At 33.0% G+C, this 19,178-nt stretch overlaps 1 protein-coding gene across 4 annotated transcripts in view; it reads left to right on the top strand.

Annotated features, from left to right (window-relative positions):
* The window catches only part of DMXL2 (Dmx like 2), a 145,399-nt gene that overhangs the window by 52,404 nt on the left and 73,817 nt on the right, over positions 1–19,178 (top strand). For all 4 annotated transcript variants that reach the window (XM_045529243.1, XM_045529227.1, XM_045529233.1 and 1 more), the window contains exons 7-13: positions 4,860–5,038; positions 6,545–6,728; positions 10,571–10,745; positions 14,386–14,625; positions 15,127–15,398; positions 16,042–16,738; positions 17,088–17,209. In XM_045529243.1, the coding sequence (XP_045385199.1) occupies positions 4,860–5,038; positions 6,545–6,728; positions 10,571–10,745; positions 14,386–14,625; positions 15,127–15,398; positions 16,042–16,738; positions 17,088–17,209 (1,869 nt within the window). The remainder of the gene's footprint in view (positions 1–4,859; positions 5,039–6,544; positions 6,729–10,570; positions 10,746–14,385; positions 14,626–15,126; positions 15,399–16,041; positions 16,739–17,087; positions 17,210–19,178) is intronic.

The following is a 19,178-nucleotide window of genomic DNA, read 5'->3' as shown; positions in this document are numbered from 1 at the left end:
GATGATTTCTTAAGGAGGGTGATTTTGGCAGGAAAGAAAGGAGAGGGCTGCAGAGTGTTCCCGGCAGCTTTTCCTCCTCTTGAAAGTGCTTTGGTTATTTAAGGATTGACTTAACCACCTTTTTTCCCTTGAAAAATGGAAATATCTTTACCGTTTTTAACATAATATGAATTTAATATAAAAAACATGCATAGAAAATGAAATTCCCCTGCCAAATAGCTCAGTGCCCCAATAAAAAGGTCATTGTTTTCTATTAAATATATATCCTTTCAGAATTTTTGATGCTTTTGTAAACCACACAGAAATGTGTGTGTAAGTTTTACATATGCTCAAATGAGATCAGGTTCTTAACCTGATGACTTAATATATTATAGATAGATTGTCATGTCAATACACGTATATGTGTATTTTTAAAAGTAACACAGTTTTCAATTATATGAATAAATGTACTATAATTTGACATAACTAGACAACTATTGATGAACATTAAGTGGTTCTGATTTTTTCTATTGTTATTAAAAATGAGCATTCTTATACATAAATCTTATTTTTTTCTTTTAAAATTAACTTTATTGAGGCATAATTTACATAAAATAAAATATGTATTTTAAGTGTAAGGTTCAATGAGTTTTGATGAATTTAAAGACCCACGTAATCATAACCACCACTAAGGTATAGGACATTTTCATCATCTCAGAAGGTATCCCTTTTACTTCTTCCCTCACTGCCATCCCTGGTTCCAGGCGGTAGCTCCTCTGCTTTCTATCACTGTTTATTAGATTTGTCTTTCCTAGAGTTTCACACTAATGAAACTGTGTAGTATGTATTCTTTTGTGTCTGGCTTCTTGCACTTACAGTAATGTTTTTGAGATTCATCCACTTTGTTGTCTGTATCAATAGTTTGTTCTTGAGTTGTATTCCATTTTATGGGTATACCACAACTTACTTATCCTTTCATCTGTTGATGGACTTTTGGGTTGTTTGGAGTTTTAGACTAAAATGAGCAAAGCCACTGTGACCATGCATCTGCAATTCTTTGTGTAGACATTTAAGAAAAATTCTCATGGGTGAAAAACACCTACGAGTAGAATTAGTGGGTCATATGGTACTTTACAAAAAAGTGCCAAACTCTTTCCAAAATTGTACTGTTTTGCATGCCCACCAGCAATGGAATAATTTCAGTTGCTTCACTTTCTTGCCAACATTTGGTATTATTTGCCTTGTTAATATTAACTGTCAACCTTTGGTATTATTAATCTGTTTCTACAGAAAAGCTTGCTGAGATTTTGAGTGTGTTTACACTGAATCTCTATATATCAGTTTGGGAAGAATTGACATCTTAGTAATACTGATGCTCTTAGTCTTATTAATATTATGGGGATACATCTTGGTAAACCCATCCTAAGTTGAAAATATCACAAGTCAGTTTTCGAGGAGCATACTTAATGTGTATCGCTTTAGCACCATCACAAATTAACAAATTTGGTAAGTTGAACCATTGTAAGTTAGAGACAGTCGGTATTTGGTGTTCAGGTCTATGAACATGGTATGGTATATTTCTCTATTTTGTTCTTCTTTAATTTCACTTAACAATGTTAAGTAGTTTTCAGTGTACATATCTTGTGCATAATTTATCTTCCTAATGTAAAAGGTATTTTTTAAAATATTCCATTTCCAATTGTTAACATATAAAAATACAATTGATTTAAAAATTTTGATCTTTAGTCTTATGATCTTATTAGTTCTAGCAACTTTTTTGAGTAGATTCCTCAGAATTTTTTATGTATATAATAATGTGAATAAAGACTACTTCTTCCTTTCTAATCTTTGTCTTTTATTTTTTTTCCCTTACCCATTTTATTGCAAGTACTAGGACCTGTAGTATAATGTTGAATAGAATTGGTGAGAGTAGATATCCTTATATTGCTCCCAATTTTATGGAAAAGCATTCAGTTTTTCACCATTATATGTAGCTGTAGGTTTACCGTGGATGCCCTTGATCAGGTTGAGGATATTCCCTTCTATTCCTTTTATTCCTAGTTTGCTGAGAGCTTTTTTGTTTTTCCCATGAGTGAATTTTTAATTCTGTCGGTTACTGCTTTTTCTGCATATATTGAGGTGATCGTATGAGTTTTCTTTTTTTGTTCTGTTAATATGATGAATTACAATGATTGAGTTTTCAACTGTTAAACTCACCTTGCTTTGCTGAGTAAACTCCACTTGGTCGTGATTTGTTTTAATTTACTGCTGGATTAGGTTTGCTAATAATTTATTACAGAGTTTTGAATCTGTGTTCATCATTAATTTGTAGTTTTCTTATGTCCTTGTTTTGGTTTTGGTATCTGGGTAATAATGCTGGTCTTATGCAATGAGTCCTTTTCCTCAATTTTCTGAAACAATTTGTGAAGGATGTGTGCTATTTCTTCTTTGTTTAGTAAAATTAATCAGTGAAGCCTCTGGATCCAAGTTTTAGTTGCAGTTTTAGGTTTGATTTTTTTTTTTTGAGATTTCAAATTTTGAATTGAACATCTTTAATAGATGTAAGACTATTCAGGTTTTCTGTTTGTTTTGTCAATTTTGGAAATTGTATCTTTCAAGAAATTGGTTCATTTTACCTAAATTGTGGAATTTAGTGGTATGAATTATTCATAATATTCTCTTCTTTTCTTTTTTTTTTTTTTTTTGAGACAGAGTCTCACTTTGTTGCCCAGGCTAGAGTGAGTGCCGTGGCGTCAGCCTCGCTCACAGCAACCTCAAACTCCTGGGCTTAAGCGATCCTACTGCCTCAGCCTCCCGAGTAGCTGGGACTACAGGCATGTGCCACCATGCCCAGCTAATTTTTTCTATATATATTTTTAGTTGTACAGATAATTTATTTCTATTTTTTAGTAGAGATGGGGTCTCGCTCAGGCTGGTCTCGAACTCCTGACCTCGAGTGATCCACCCGCCTCAGCCTCCCAGAGTGCTAGGATTACAGGCGTGAGCCACCGCGCCCGGCCTCTTATTTTCTTTTAATGTTTGTGGGATCTCTTTCATTCTTGATATGGGTAATTTGTGTTTCTCTGTAAATATTTTTTAATCACTCTGCTGGAGGATTATAAATTTTATTGATCTTGTGCAAAAATAGCTTTTAGATTTACTGATTTCTCTTTACTTTTTGTATTTTATTTAATTGATTTCAATTCTTCCTTACATTTATTTACAGTGAGTTCATTTATAGTGGGTTCCTTCTATCTATTTATAGTAGGTTCTAGTAAAAGCTCACTTCTATTACTAAATGCTTAAGGTGGAAGCTTAGACCATTGATTTGAGACCTTTTTTCTTCTCTAATATAAGCATTTAAAGCTATAAATTTCCTATGCACTGATGTACCTGCAGCCTCCGATTTTGATATGTTGTGCTTTCATTTTAATTCATATTTTCAACATATTTAAAAATTTCACTTGTAATTTAGAAATTTTGTTTAGCTTTCAAATATTTGGGAATTTTAAGCTATCTTTATGTTATTGATTACTAATTTAATTCTGTTGTGGCTTTAGAGTTTCAGGCAGTAAGAGATGAATGTGGGACTGCTTCATTTGAGAGGGAGACTGGTGGGAATGGGAAAAGGGGTTGGATACCATCTGCTTGTCGGGCTCTTTGCATTTCTTTTCTGACTTCTGAGGGGCTCTGAGGTACTGCTTGGGTTTTTGTGGTATACAGTCTGAAACCACTGCCATAGAATGTGCTGTAAATGTGTTTACATGAAAATGATGCAAAGATGAAGAAGGTACTTGGAGGAAAGCAGCTAGTACATCATTAAGTGGTTGTTTTAGATTAAGCACTTTAAAAGATTTGCTGTATAATTAAAATATCCAAACAAATGAAGCATTAATGGAAACATACATTTTATTATGCAGTATAAATTGAGAATGAGTACCAAGATAGAAAGAACAGAAGTTTTTGTCTAGTCCAGATGAAAATATTTGGTCCTATACACACTTTTCAGAATATATAATTTCAGTGTTTCTTAGAGATTATATTTTTGCACACATGGTGACATTTATTGTTTCCCTTAACACACTCTTCATTATTGGTTATAAAGCTCTATAATGCAGATAGTTTCTATTAAAGAAAATACAATTAGTAGGCCTTTAACAAAATTGTCAGAACTAAGTAGAATGATAGAGTCAGTGCCGATTGTTATACCTGTAATATTTTAAGTGGGCATAGAGGTGGTTCCTGACAGCTACCTAAGTGATTTCTCTTCATTCAGAGTAGGGATCACAGAACCATGTCCCATGAACTAAGAATGGTTTTTACCTTTCTAAAGGGCTGTAAGAACAAAGTGAGGAAGAATCTGTGTCACAGATGAGTGTGGCCCATGAAGTTTAACTTATTTATTATCTGGCCCTTTACAGAAAGAGTTTGCTGATTGTTTATGTCGAGCAAGAAACAATTCAAATTTAAGAGGGATTTCACCATTATAGACCACTTCAGAAAGGAAAGGACAGTAACAATTACTGTTAGAGTAACATGGACCTTTCTTATCGTTTCTTAATTAACTTACCCAAGGGGCTATCCTCAGAATCTTTTCTCTACAGTGACCTATGTATATCTAAATGGGGGAATTTGGCATTAGTCTACATTTGAAAAATACCATTACACAGAGAAGACTTATAGTGAATAAACTGTCCATTTATTTTTCAAGAATAGTATTCTTTAGAGTAATAAATTTCACGTTAGGTTTGGTATTATACTATGTATAGGTCTCACATTAGTTTGTAGATACAACTTAATTTTTAAAACTTTTTCACATCACTTCAATTTTGAATTATATATATACAAATTAATTTTATATTGACCTCTGTATTTTGCAGGATGATTGTCTTTTGAAAGTATGGTATCCTATGACTGGTTGGAAGTCTTCAATTATACCTCAGGATCATCATGAAGTGAAAAGGAGACAGGCTTCTACTCAGTTTTCCTTTGTTTACTTGGCACATCCCCGAGCCGTGACAGGTTTTTCATGGCGTAAAACTAGCAAGTATATGCCCAGGTAAGATAAATGTATCACATAACGTTAGTTTGTATGCTTATATGTTTATAAAATAATGAAAATAAAGTCCTTTTCTTATTGACATGGTCATGATTAATAGTATAGGTTCTGGAGTCAGGCTGCCTGAATTCAAATCCTACTGTTGTAGTTAAGTTCGTGAACTTTTGACTAAATTTCTTAGGCTCTCTATGCCTCAGTTTTTCTCATTGTAGAATGAGGACAGTAATAGTGTCTACCTCAGAGAATTGTTGTGAGACTGAAATGTGTTTGTGTGTGTGAAGTGCTTAGTACAGGCCTTTGCACATACTATGTGCCAGGCGGGCAATGGAATTGTTAGTAGTAACTGCAGTACTAGAAGATTCTAGCAAGAAAATGTTTACAAGTTACAGGAAACCACACATTGAGGGTTATTAAAGCACAGTAATAAACTGACAATAATATGCATGGTGTTAAAGCATATAATATACAGTGAATAAAGTAGCTAGGTTGTGTTTTTTTCTTTTTTTAACTATTAGGGCTGCCAACAGAACTTTCTCAAAAGATTTTTTATTATAAGTTTTTCCTCATTGTTATGGCATCTCTTAAAGATATTTGGAAGATTAAATAAACTGCAAAACAGCTCATACAAATGATTCCTGTATTATAAACAGGTCTAAAAAAAGCTGTTGGGCACTCAGGAGGCTTGCTTAGAAATCTATTCATTCTTGAGGGAGGTTATTTCAACTACTAAATATATCTGAGAACTGTTTACACCTGATATGAAATACAGCACACATTATAGAGCTGCTCAGTGAATGATGACTTAGTAAAGTAAAAGGAAAATTTATATATTTTCAGAATCCAAATAAAAGGTTTATTCTGCTTAAGTTATTTGCATCTATTGATAACATTTGTAAAATACTTTACTTTTGACTCAGATTCTGTGTAAGCATTTTTTAAGGGAGAATGATTTTTTTTCTTTTATAACAGTTAAGTCACTATAGCTGCTTGATGTAATGCCATTTTTACTTAATAGAAATTGATTTATAGTTTGAAATGATATTCTCCTTAGTTTTATTGTGAAGATGCTCATTTGTTTACATATCATAACTGTTTGGATTATAGGAAAGATAATATAAAATGATGGCACTACTGCCATCAACCAGATAGTTTAATTACATTTAATGGTCTTTATTATGATCATTATGTAAGTTGGAATTATTAAGTTTTCTTTTGTTGTTTGTTTTGTTTAGAAGAAACTAATATTCTTCCAGCGCCTCATTTTCAAGCAGCACATGTATAATCTGGCATTAATTTCTATTTCCTTTTTCAAGGCTGTTTCCTGGTTTTATGATGGTCACAGTGATACTGTGTCTGATTTCAAGCTCTTTGATTGATTACTTTGTCCCATACAGTGTTTTGTACTAATGTCATCTTTATACATGAATAACCAAATATTAATAGCCTTTAATTAATTGATGGCATTGATATTCATAGTAATCTCTATTTATTTCTCTTCATTGTTAGGGGTTCTGTCTGTAATGTGTTATTAACTTCATGCCATGATGGTGTGTGCCGGCTCTGGGCAGAAACCTTGTTACCAGAAGACTGTCTTTTGGGTGAACAGATTTGTGAGACTACCACTTCCAGCATTGCCAGTAATCTTCCTCATGCTGGAAGACATAAAGACAGAATACAACACGCTCTTGAGGTATTATATTGTTTAAGTTTTATCTTTGAAATGAATTTTGAAGATATGTGAGTCTGGTGGAAATTCATAAGCTAACATACAGATGGTACACATGGTATATGTAATGATGAAATTAGTAGGAATAAATTCTCATTTATGCTTGTACGACTACTCATTTTTTACCACTAAGAAGCCAAATACAGATAGTAATGCTCTCAGACATATATTGTAGGTAAACAATATAATTTTAATTCCTTTGTTTTGCATGTCAAATGTGAAAATCTGTAGGAGTAAGTAGCTTTGATTAAAGCATGTAAAGGTCCTTGAAATTAGTTGTAATTAAAAATATTTTGCTTTTGTTTCATGAGGATTAAATTTTATTTTTATTGTTCTAATTAAAAATGACTATTTTGTTCCTTAAAATTAAGATAATATTTTTTAGGATATTAGACACAAATGAACTCATGTACTTGTTTTGCATGGTTGAATATTTTGAAAGTGAAATAATTTTTCTAATTTTTAAATACAATATGAGATAAAAGTAGTTTATAAGAAATTACATTATTTATAACATGTAGTATAAACTATTATGTCCAATATGATTAGGAAATAAAATGAGATAGACACATTATTCAGAATTACCAGGAATGATTTATAGTAAACATAGATTACTATATTCTTATGACTGTTTTTATTATATAAGAAATATATGCTTATTCTAAAGTTAGATTAAGAAAAGGAGAAAAAATACAGAATTTATAATCTAGCTATTCCAGTTATGTGTGTATATATATTTTTATTTATTTACAGAATTGAGATCATATTATACAACAATGCTTTATAACTTGTTTTTTATACTTAATATGTTATAATCAGCAATATATATTACTGGTTATACTTTTACATTATGTATTTACATTAACATTTTAATGGTTGCATAGCTAAAGTGGCTTTGCCGGAAATGTTATATGAATTTGATAGGTTAAGGAGGTGGTCCTTAAAAGTTTTATTTAAAGTAGGCTGCTCTGATACTGTCTGTGATTGGGCACTATTTATATGTATTTTTCAATGTTCAATCAAAACCACAATGAGATATCACTTATCTTCAGTGAGAATGGCCTTTGTCAAAAAGTCCCAAAACAATAAATGTTGGCATGGATGTGGAGAGATAGGAACACTCATGCACTGCTGGTGGGACTGCAACCTAGTACAACCTCTGTGGAAAGCAATATGGAGATGCCACAAAGAGATACAAATAGAACTACCATTTGATCCAGCAATCCCATTACTGGGTATCTACCCAAAAGAACAAAAGACATTCTATAAAAAAGACTTCTGCACTCGAATGTTTATAGCAGCACAATTCACAATTGCAAAGATGTGGAAACAACCCAAGTGCCCATCAATACATGAGTGGACTAATAGTATGTGGTATATGTATACCATGGAGTTCTACTCAGCCACAAAAAGCAGTGGTGATCTAGCACATCTTGTATTATCCTTGATAGAGCTGGAACCCATTCTACTAAGTGAAGTATTCCAAGAATGGAAAAACAAGCACCACATGTACTCACCATCAAATTGGTACTAACTGATCAACACTTAGGTGCACATACAGTAATAACATTCATCAGGTGTCAGGCAGATGGGAGGGGGAAGGAGGGGATGGGTACATACACACCTAATGGGTGTGGTGCTCACCGTCTAGGGGATGGACACGCTTGAAGCTCTGACTCACAAGGGAAGATATATGTAACCTAAACAGTTATCTTTTATTTTGATGCTGAAATTTAGTGGGACAAAGTGCTTAATTTTTAACTAGATGTTTATAATCATTATGTTTATTTATGGAACATATTTTATCTTCAAATTACATAGGAGCCTTTGGAGGCTAAGTGCTTTTAGACATCTTTGCATTCTCCATTGTATTGCTTTTTAAGTATTTGTTAAATTAAATTACTGATATATAAAATAAAACAAAACTATAAGTAAACATGTAATCAGTGATTTGACATATTTCTACTATCTTTTAATAATGTTGTTAATTAATAATGTTAAAATAGTTTCTAAAAGAAAAGGCATGACTTATGAGCTGCTTTGATTTCTGACATCCTTTTCTATAAAACTCTAAAAAGCTTGGTCTATATAATTGTATGCATTCTTAAATTATACCTTTTTGTTCATAGGAGAAAATAACCAGCCAGTATTAGATCAGTCTTGCCAATCTAATTTAAAATAATGGTAAAGGTCAAAGATCTAGTGAAAATAATTTGATAGACAGTTTGGACAAGCAGGTCTCTAATGCCCATCTTAACCCTATTATCAAAGAAATAAGCAACTCCATGGCAGGGAAATCAGAGGCAAGGAACACACCATTGAACTAACACTGTTTTCTACACGCAAAAGGATAAGGGCTGTAGAAATTGAAAGGAAGGACCAGATATGTGGAGAAAAACTTTAATGGAGAAAGAATTGATGACATGTTGCACTTTATTCAATTGAATGTGGGGAGCAAAGGAGAATAATTATTATGAAGTGTGGTATTGGGGGTGGGTTAAGTTACAATATAAGGAATTCCTGTGAGGTGGAGTTATGATGTGGAGAAAAGATCATGTTAAGAGTGACATGCCCCATGTCCAGAATAGTCCACATGCTCAGTTGTGCTAAAGAAGAATTTTTACTACATAGATATGAAGGCTGTCCAGAAAGTGTCCAGCCATTCTTAGTAAAAATGGTTTACGTGACATTGCTGTAACCTGGCAGCCAAGGAGAGTGGACTGTAATATGCATGCGTGAACAACGATGACTTCACTGGACTAGACAGTGGGGCGCTAGACACAGTTGAGTGAGCATGTGTACTGTGTGGCCGTCACATACGAAATAACTGAGCCAGTAGAGCAACAAACCTGCACCAAATTTTTTGTTAAGCTTGAACATTCCTCTGCGGAACCCATTGGGATGATTCAGAAGGGTTCAGGGATGTTACAAATGAGTGCTGCGCAAATAAAAATGTGGCAAAAATGCTTCAAAGATGGTTGAAAATCTGTTGAAACTGATCCGTGTTCTGGAAGACCTGCAATAAGCAGAACACTTGAGAATGCTGAACGTGTACGGGTAAGGCTAAGAAACACTAGGAGAACTGTGGGAGGTCTCAAAGTGCCTCCTTTGAAGGGGAATGGGATGTCATTGTCCTGTGTATAATGTTTCTTTTATGTTGTATCTTCTTCAATAAATGTCTCTATTTTTCATATTACATGGCTTGATACTTTCCGGACAGCCCTCCTATATCTCAATTTAAAGAAATCTCATAGGTCAACACTTTGATGAGACTTTTCCTGTTTACTCTTATCTGTATTTTTGTTTTGTTTTGTTATTCTTTATTTTTATACCCTGTTTTCTTCTTTATAATAGAGATCATATATTTAATTGTTTAGCTAGCTGTTTAGTTCGAAGTGAGAATTTTGGGAGACAATATTCTTCCTGGTAGAAAGATTCAGGAATTTTTTTTATTTTTTATTTTTATTATTATTTTTTTACTGTTGGAACTAGTAAATCCTATTTCATTACTGGGATATCCTGAAAAAATATCTTTGGACCTCCTAATATTAATAGGGTTTTTATTCATGTTTTGAAGATACTATGGATAAGTATTTTTGAGCAACTACTTTTTGCCTTGAACTATAAAATTTACAAGAACTGTAGAGAATATATCCAGAATTATTCTACTGTAATAAAGAAAGCTTTTTCTAAAGTGATCAGTTTTACAGAGAGAAAAATATTAAAATCCTTAATAATCAAGAGTATTTTGGTTGGTGTTTATTAGACCTTCCAGAGTTGATTCAGCAATTATTATTCTATTTTAGACAATACACCATTTGAAAAATTTAAGGAAAGGACAAAGGAGGTCTTCTGTTCTTGTAACTCACCCTGAATTAACGCCTGACCAGATGGCAACACATGAAGTTCAAAGACACATTTCCCACCATGCAAATGCACTGTGTCATTTTCACATTGCAGCAAGCATCAACCCTGCCACAGGTAAAGTATAGTAAAGTTTTATTTCTTATAAATATGTTGAAATCAGGTAAGTAAATAGAAAAGTGGGGCCACTTTATAAACTGCTTATGTTATTATTCCATGTTGCCTTTTAAAATACATCTGAATTGGAATAGGAATATAAGGTACCATTTCTTAAATTGGGACTATGGGATTGTCAGAGGATAACTTCAGTAAGTATTATTGAGCATCTTTGTTTGTCTAGAATATAACAAGAGTCCCAGTAAATTAGAGTTTTAGTTGAACTTGGTATCACAAATGGTGGCAGCCTGGTTAATTAGCATTAATTTCCCTCCCTTAATATTTTAACTCTTATTCTTTCTCCTCAACTCTTCTTTATAAATTTATCTAAATATATTTTTACAAATTTTTCTTTATATTTCAGCATCTTGTTTTCCATGTCTGTTTTGTTTTTTTTTTTTGAGACAGAGTCTCACTCTGTTGCCCGGGCTACAGTGCCATGGTGTCAGCCTAGCTCACAGCAACCTCAAACTCCTGGGCTCAAGCAATCCTACTGCTTCAGTCTCCCAAGTAGCTGGGACTACAAGCATGTGCCACCATGCCTGCCTAATTTTTTATATATATATATATATTTTTTAGTTGTCCAGCTAATTTCTTTCTATTTTTTTAGTAGAGACAGGGTCTCACTCTTGCTCAGGCTGGTCTCTAACTCCTGAGCTCAAACGATCCACCCTCTTCGGCCTCTCAGAGAGCTAGGCTTATAGGAGTGAGCCACTCAGCATCTTGTTTTCTACCCCTGTAGACTTTCTTGTCTTATGCAAGGGAAAGATATTTTTTCTAACCATGATATTTTCTTTTGCCCTTTTCCCCCATGTGGCTGAGAAGTATTTTGAGGCAGTTTCTATGCTGGCAAAAGCATATTTGAGAGTTTCTATTTAAGGGCATTATGTTTTCTTTCAGTGTGAAAACATATGAGAAAGACTATAAATTTCATATTACATTGCTCGTAAAAAAATGTATTCATATAAAGTTATAGTTGTATGTTATTGTAATGGAAATCTGTTGCTTCAGAGGGAAGAGGGTCTTATTTTTAAATGTTTGTTGGTGTAAAGATGGTATTCAGTAAGTAGAATTCCAAAAGGATGATCTTCAACAGTGACTCTAGATATATGCTGTCCTATACAGTAGCCATTAGCCCCATGTAGCTATTTGAGCACTTGAAATGTGGCTAGTCTGAATAGAAATTTGCTGTAAAATACACACTGGATTTCTCAAGACAGTATAAAAAATAATGTGAAATATTTCATTAATAATTTTATTTCATATTGATTTCTTGCTGAAATGATAATATTTTACATATGTTGAGTCAAATAAAATAATTAATTTTACCTGTTTCTTTTTGCATTTTATAATGTGGCTACTAAAATATTTAAAATTACCTATGTGCCTTGCATTTGTGGCTGGCATTATATTTTTCCTGGACAGTGCCGTGCTGGCTGATTACATGTTGTTTTGCTTGTATTATCCTTTCTGATCTAACATCTTAATTGTATTCTAAGAATTTCTTTATAATATTAACTTGTTTTCAATGTGTGTGTGGTTTTAGAGTTTTATAAATTTTTCATGTTCTTAAACTTTTCTTGAATTTCTGATTGAGATGAAGATCTAACTTCAAAACAAAATGTAATTAGTGATAGTTTGCAGTAAATTAAATACGTATAAGGAAGCTTGGCCTTTTAACTATATGCACTGTCCTAATCAGGTGGAATAGGATCACAGGATTGTTTCCTGTGGATAAGCGTTCTGTCATGTCATTTGAGCCTAGGCCGTTGGGCCTTGTCTTCCCCAGAAGACTAACCTTCACCTTTTAACCAGTTTTATTAATACTTATCCTAATTTACCTACATACTATTTTAAAAATCATTTTGTTAAAAATGTTTAACATGCATTTATTGGCACTGCATATAAATATAACATTTTGGTTTACCAAGTTGATTGCCAAATGCAAATAATTTTATATTGTTAAGTTTATTCCTCTTCACCTTTCTTTGGGAAAATTTTTGAACCTTCAGTAAAACTGAAAGAATAGTACAATGAATATTCATATACCACTTAACCCAGATTCACCACGTTAATGTCTTATATATGCTTTTGTTCCCCCCCACTGTCTGTTTATATATATGTCTTTGCTCCCTCCTCCCTTATTTTTTGGCTGAGCCATTTGGAGGTAAAGTTGTTGATGACATTACCCTTCAGCTCCTAAATATTTTATATTATCTAAATATTTCAGAATGTATCTTTTACTGAAAAGGGGATTTGCCTCCATAACAATAATACTGTTATCACATACAAGGAGCATGGATAAAATAATGTCATGTAATATATTGTTCATATGCAAATATCGATTCTTTTTTAAATGCATCTGATTGTCATTTTTCTTTAAACTCCTCTTATCTAGAACAGTCTCTAAGTTGTCAAAAAAAGCTGCTCAGTCTCGAAAAATTGTCTCTCAGTTGTCTTTTAGAATGTCTTACAGTCTGAATATTTTTTCATAAGATTTAGGTTCAACATTTTTAGCAAGAATACTATATAGGTGATATAATGTTTTATAGGATTCTTAATTTTCAAATCCTATTTTATATGATTTATTTCATTTTTATCTCAAAACCAGAACTATCATCCAGGAATTGGAATGAAAGAATAATTTAGAGCATTATTTAACATTGATATTTATTATAATAGGATACTACTAGAATATTCTGTGCATTTTATCTTTAGACTTTTTGCAAAGGACAATTTTTTTCTTTCTGTTAATGAATTATTTATAATATGGATTGAAATTGAGATTAATTTTTTGATTTATACTATTGTATGTGAACTAATCTGTAACATGAATTTCAGTTACCCTAAATGCAGAAATTCTGCTGTATGTAGAAGTTTGCCTGCCTTCCTGTATTCTTTCTTGACATTATTTCCCCTCAACTTTTTAGGAAAGTTTCAAACATTCAGAAAATTTAGAAGAATAGTACAGTGAACACTTTTATATCCTCTACTTAGATCTGATAATTGTGAACATTTTGCCACTATTGCTTTATTCTCTGTCTCTCTCTCTCTCTCTCCCTCCTTCCCCCTCGTGTGTGTGTCTGTGGTGTGTATATGTGTGTGTGAGTGAAATTTTTTCTTAATCTTCCCAAAGTAAGTTACACATATCATGGCATATTACCCTTACATACTTTAGCAAGTATTTCCTAAGAATAAGGAAATTCGTTCGCATAATATTGATATTGTTATCAAACCCAAGAAAATAAGTAATTTCATAATATCCATTATCTAGGTCATATTTAAACTTGTCTAGTTATCTCTTTTATAGCTACTTTTCTGCTTTATCTCTCCATTCCCTGCCCTGAAACTAGGATTCAGTAAAGGTTCATACATTGGCATATTTGGTTTTTAAATTATTAATTTAATTTTAGATAAGTCTATGCCATTAGTTACTTACATTTACCATTAAATTCAATTAAAGTTTTTATAAATCCTGCTAAAATTACATTGACTTATTGCACCTTTTCTGTGTAAATATAGATTAGTCATCATAAACATATGTCATATTTTTAAAGAAATTAAAAATTTATATTGAAATTTTATCTTTTTATTTCCATAGATATTCCAAATGTCTTGGTTGGCACTGCATTTAATGTTGATGATGGAAATGGCGGTTTTGTAGTTCATTGGTTAAACAACAAGGAATTTCATTTTACATCATCTACTGAAATATTTATGCATCAATTACGAAAACTTTCTGAAAAAGAGGTAGATCATGAAAGCGATGATGCGGACAGAGAAGATGAGGAACATTCACAGGAGGAAAAAGAGAGGGGTTTACACATGAAATTAGACCATGGTTTGTATCTTGTGTTCAGATTTTTCTTTCTCTAAAACTAACAACTTTCTGTGGTACCACTTTTAGTTTGGAATTCTTCCTTCCAGCTCTTCCTCCTTTTTACATTTCTGTTCATTCCACAAGTATTTAGTGACTACCTACCATGGACCAGGTACTGTGCCAGCTTCTGCAAACATCATCTTACTCTATATGTTTTGTCATAACATATTATTAATACTTTGAGTAACATATTACTTTGGAAGCCATATGCTTTTATGGGGAGTAGATTTTGCTTATGATAATAATGATAGTTTGAATGAAGTTTTGAGTTATCCACAAGTAAGAAATATAATAATTTTCAATTCAGACAAAATAGTTTTCTTCTTTGTTTTTTTCCCTGACCATATGTTGGAAAAGGGTTTTATAGTTTCTAAAGATAGTATACCATTTATTGATAGTATGTAAATGAATTTTTATAGTATTATTTAATGTGTATACTGATAAATATATTTTCTGGTTCAGATTTATCCTTGGATAGAGAATCTGAGGCAGGTACAGGATCATCAGAACATGAAGATGGAGAAAGAGAAGGAAGTCCTAGAACCTATTCACGACCTAGTGTACCAATGCCACTGCCTACAATTCTGCTTGATCGGAAGATTGAAATGCTGCTAACTGAATGGAATAAGAATCCCGACATGCTTTTTACAATACACCCTGTAGATGGTACCTTTCTAGTGTGGCATGTAAAGTATTTGGATGAATATAATACTGGAATATTTAGACAAGTCCAGGTATATTTTATTGATGAAGGAATTATTACATTTTTTGAAATAGTAAAAAGAAATACATGCTATGTAGATTTAGTAGGTTTTTAGAATTACTAAAAAATTTTGTTTTGATAAGCAACTGAGAAAAGAATACTTGTTCTTGCTTCCAAAGTGGATCAGTGACCATAAATTTTGCAAAATTGGTTAGTTCGAAGAAAATGAATTTGGCTTTGAAATGTAATACTGACTATTTGAATATATATGAATTGATTTTTCTGGGAATTCATAACATTTTGAATATAAGAAATTACCCTGAAAATATGACTCAGGATGAGTCTTCCCTCACCGTCAGTTTTATTAGCTAAATCAAGCTACCTTTATCTGTTATTTTTCTCAACTTTATTGCTAAAAGGTTCATGGCTGTGGTCATTTTGATGTACAAGCTAGGCACTTGGAACTTACTTTTTCTTTAGTCTTCTCTTAGGCCATGAATAGAGATATGATATTACATAAATAGAAGAAAGAGATTAGACCATAAAGAGGTTGAAAATGATATTTTTTGCTAGGAAGCTGAGACTTGGTATTTTGAAAATAGAAGTGTTTTTGGAAGACTATTTTTGAGAGGAGGCAAATTATTTACACTGAATCATATAATTGTGTTTTTCAGGTTTCTTTTTCTTCTCGGATTCCTGTTGCATTTCCCTCTGGTGATGCAAGCTCTCTCAGTAAAAATATCATGATGTATGCCTGTATAAATGCTACAAAAGATTCTCACCACACTCTCTTACACCAAGAGATGATGTCTATAGACAGTCCTCACGGATCACAGCCACACTGTAGATCACACAGTACAAATATGAACATTTTAGCTCCCACAGTAATGATGGTCTCTAAACACATAGATGGTTCTTTAAATCAGTGGGCAGTCACTTTTGCTGATAAATCTGCCTTTACCACTGTTCTGACCGTATCTCACAAATTTAGATATTGTGGTCATCGATTTCACCTCAATGACTTGGCATGTCATTCAGTTTTACCACTGTTATTGACATCATCTCATCATAATGCTTTGTTGACTCCTGAATCAGATTGTCAGTGGGACTCAGACAATAAGTTAAGTAGATTAATGGATCCTGTAAAACATTTGAAAGGTTCCTCGAAACAACCTCTTAGAAATGCAGCAACCCGTACATTTCATGACCCAAATGCAATCTACAGTGAACTTATTCTGTGGCGTGTAGACCCAATAGGACCTTTGTCATACACTGGAGGAGTATCAGAATTGGCTCGGATTAACTCTTTACATACCTCAGCCTTCTCTAATGTGGCTTGGCTTCCAACTCTTATTCCCAGTTATTGTCTTGGTAAGTGTTCATTTTATTGTAAAATTAACAAAAGCCTTTAAACTACTGTTTGTTATACACAAATGGTTTATATTTGTCATTATTAAGATGATTTTTAATGAGTATTCAGAATATAGGCATGGGACTTATTCTTAGAATTTTTAGAAGTTTTTAATCTTTTCCCTCATAATCTATTTTTCATTGAATTTTTTGTTCATAATTTTCTGTCCATTCATGTGTCTGTTTAATTCTGATTCTAGACCATGGTTATGCCTAAAAAGAAAAGCATGAATATTTGTTTCTCGTACTTCAGCCAATAATAAAAATAAACTACACATTATAACCTAAAGCTATTATTTTCCTTTCTCAGGAACATACTGCAATTCTGCAAGTGCTTGCTTTGTTGCTTCTGATGGCAAAAATCTGAGACTCTATCAAGCTGTGGTAGATGCAAGGAAATTACTAGATGAATTGTCAGATCCGGAATCTTCAGTAAGCATTATAATAATCTTTATTAATATATCTAAACTGATAAGGAATTCTGTTTTTACTTTGTATAGGACCTTTATTTGTTGGTTGCTATTTAGGGAGTAAGCATGTGTTCTGGAATCTGTATGACATACATATGACAATTTACTTTTTCTTATTTGTTTCTAAGTATATGAATCAAAATTTTAGTCTACATATCACATATCAATATATTTTACATATAAAGAAATAAAAATGATGTTTTTTTCTAAAATGTTATTTATTCCTAACATTTTTCAGTCTTTGTTTCGATTAATCTTACTTTGCTCAAAAAAAGATTTTTTTTTTTTTTTTTTTTTTTTTTTTTTTTGAGACAGAGTCTCACTTTGTTGCCCGGGCTAGAGTGAGTGCCGTGGCATCAGCCTAGCTCACAGCAACCTCAGACTCCTGGGCTTAAGCGATCCTACTGCCTCAGCCTCCCGAGTAGCTGGGACTACAGGCATGAGCCACCATGCCCGGCTAATTTTTTTGTATATATATTTTTAGTTGGCCAGATAATTTCTTTCTATTTTTAGTAGAGACGGGGTCTCACTCTTGCTCAGGCTGGTCTCGAACTCCTGACCTCGAGCGATCCACCCGCCTCGGCCTCCCAGAGCTAGGATTACAGGCGTGAGCCACCGCGCCCGGCCAAAAAAAGATTTTAAAGCATATTTACCAAGCTGTATGTTTAGGCTGGAAAATTTGAACTTTTATAAGCTTGTTTCACCATTTAAAAAAGTCCTCTGGTTAGAATATTTTATCAGTGGGTAGGAGTATCTTATTCTTGTAGTTCTGTACCTGAACAGGAAGTCTTATAAATTAGTTAGTATCTAGATTTGAACAGTGAATTTTCCATTTACTTGTAAAAGCTTATCTCTTTATAAAACAACTGTTCTAATAAAAATGTTTTTATTATTGAAAACCAAAGACCGTTTTTGAGCATCTACTATGTGCCCCTAGATGTGTAGGGGATACAGAGTATAAGTTTCAATGTCTGCCTTTAAGGAGCTTTTACTTTGATTGAGGAGAGAAATTATTAATGGAAATTTAAATAACAATTTAAGACAAGAAGAGGTGTCTAAGGATCGCATTTAATTATTTGTCAAAATGATGGTCAGAGAAGTGTTGCATAATTCAGAGGAGAAAGAGATCAGATAGATTAAGGCAGACACAGAAGTCTTTATTAAGGACAGTATTTGGGGTTCGTTCTTGATGGATGGATAAGATTTAGAAAGATATATCCTTCATCTTTGCCTGACTTAGAGAATGGCCTGAAAGTAAGTGTGGATACAGGAAAGTACATGTATGCAGTTTGTGCCAGACACAGTGAGAAAACCATTTGTACTAGAGCCAACGGTTTGGTAGAGAAAGTCTAAAAAAGTAAAATCATAGAATTGGAGTTGGAAGGCACTTTTAAAGGGCATCTAGTCTAACAAGCCATCTTGATGCTTTATTCTCCTCTACTATATTCCTGCCAATTTGTCATCTGGCCACCAGTGAGGGAAACTCAACTCTAAATGCAGCTCATTCTGTCTTTGAATTACTCCCACTATTATATTGAAATTGTATTTGTTTTCTCTAAATTCTACTTGTTAGTCCTAGTTTCACTTAGAATAAGTCTAATTTTCCTTGTATATGTGAGCACCTCACTAATTTGAAGACAGCTGTCTTGTAACCCCTGAACATTTTTTCCTCAGGCCAGACCTGTCCTTCTCTGCCCATCAAGTTTCTTTAATTGTTTTACATTTGAACCTGGTTACTATTCTGAGCAGGTTTCAGTTTGTCTCTACTCTAGGCATTGTAGGATGACTAGAATATAGCAGTATTATGGCGTCTCTCATTAGATGCTATTGTGTTTTGGCAGTCACTCCATATTCTTTGTATGTAATTAATTCATGTTGAGCTGACTCTCAATTAAATATCCCAAAGTCCTTTTTTTGAGCTGGTAAGCCAT

Source organism: Lemur catta, chromosome 1 (assembly GCF_020740605.2).
Source record: "Lemur catta isolate mLemCat1 chromosome 1, mLemCat1.pri, whole genome shotgun sequence".
NCBI lineage: Eukaryota > Metazoa > Chordata > Mammalia > Primates > Lemuridae > Lemur > Lemur catta.
This window is presented reverse-complemented; position numbering and strand designations above follow the sequence as displayed.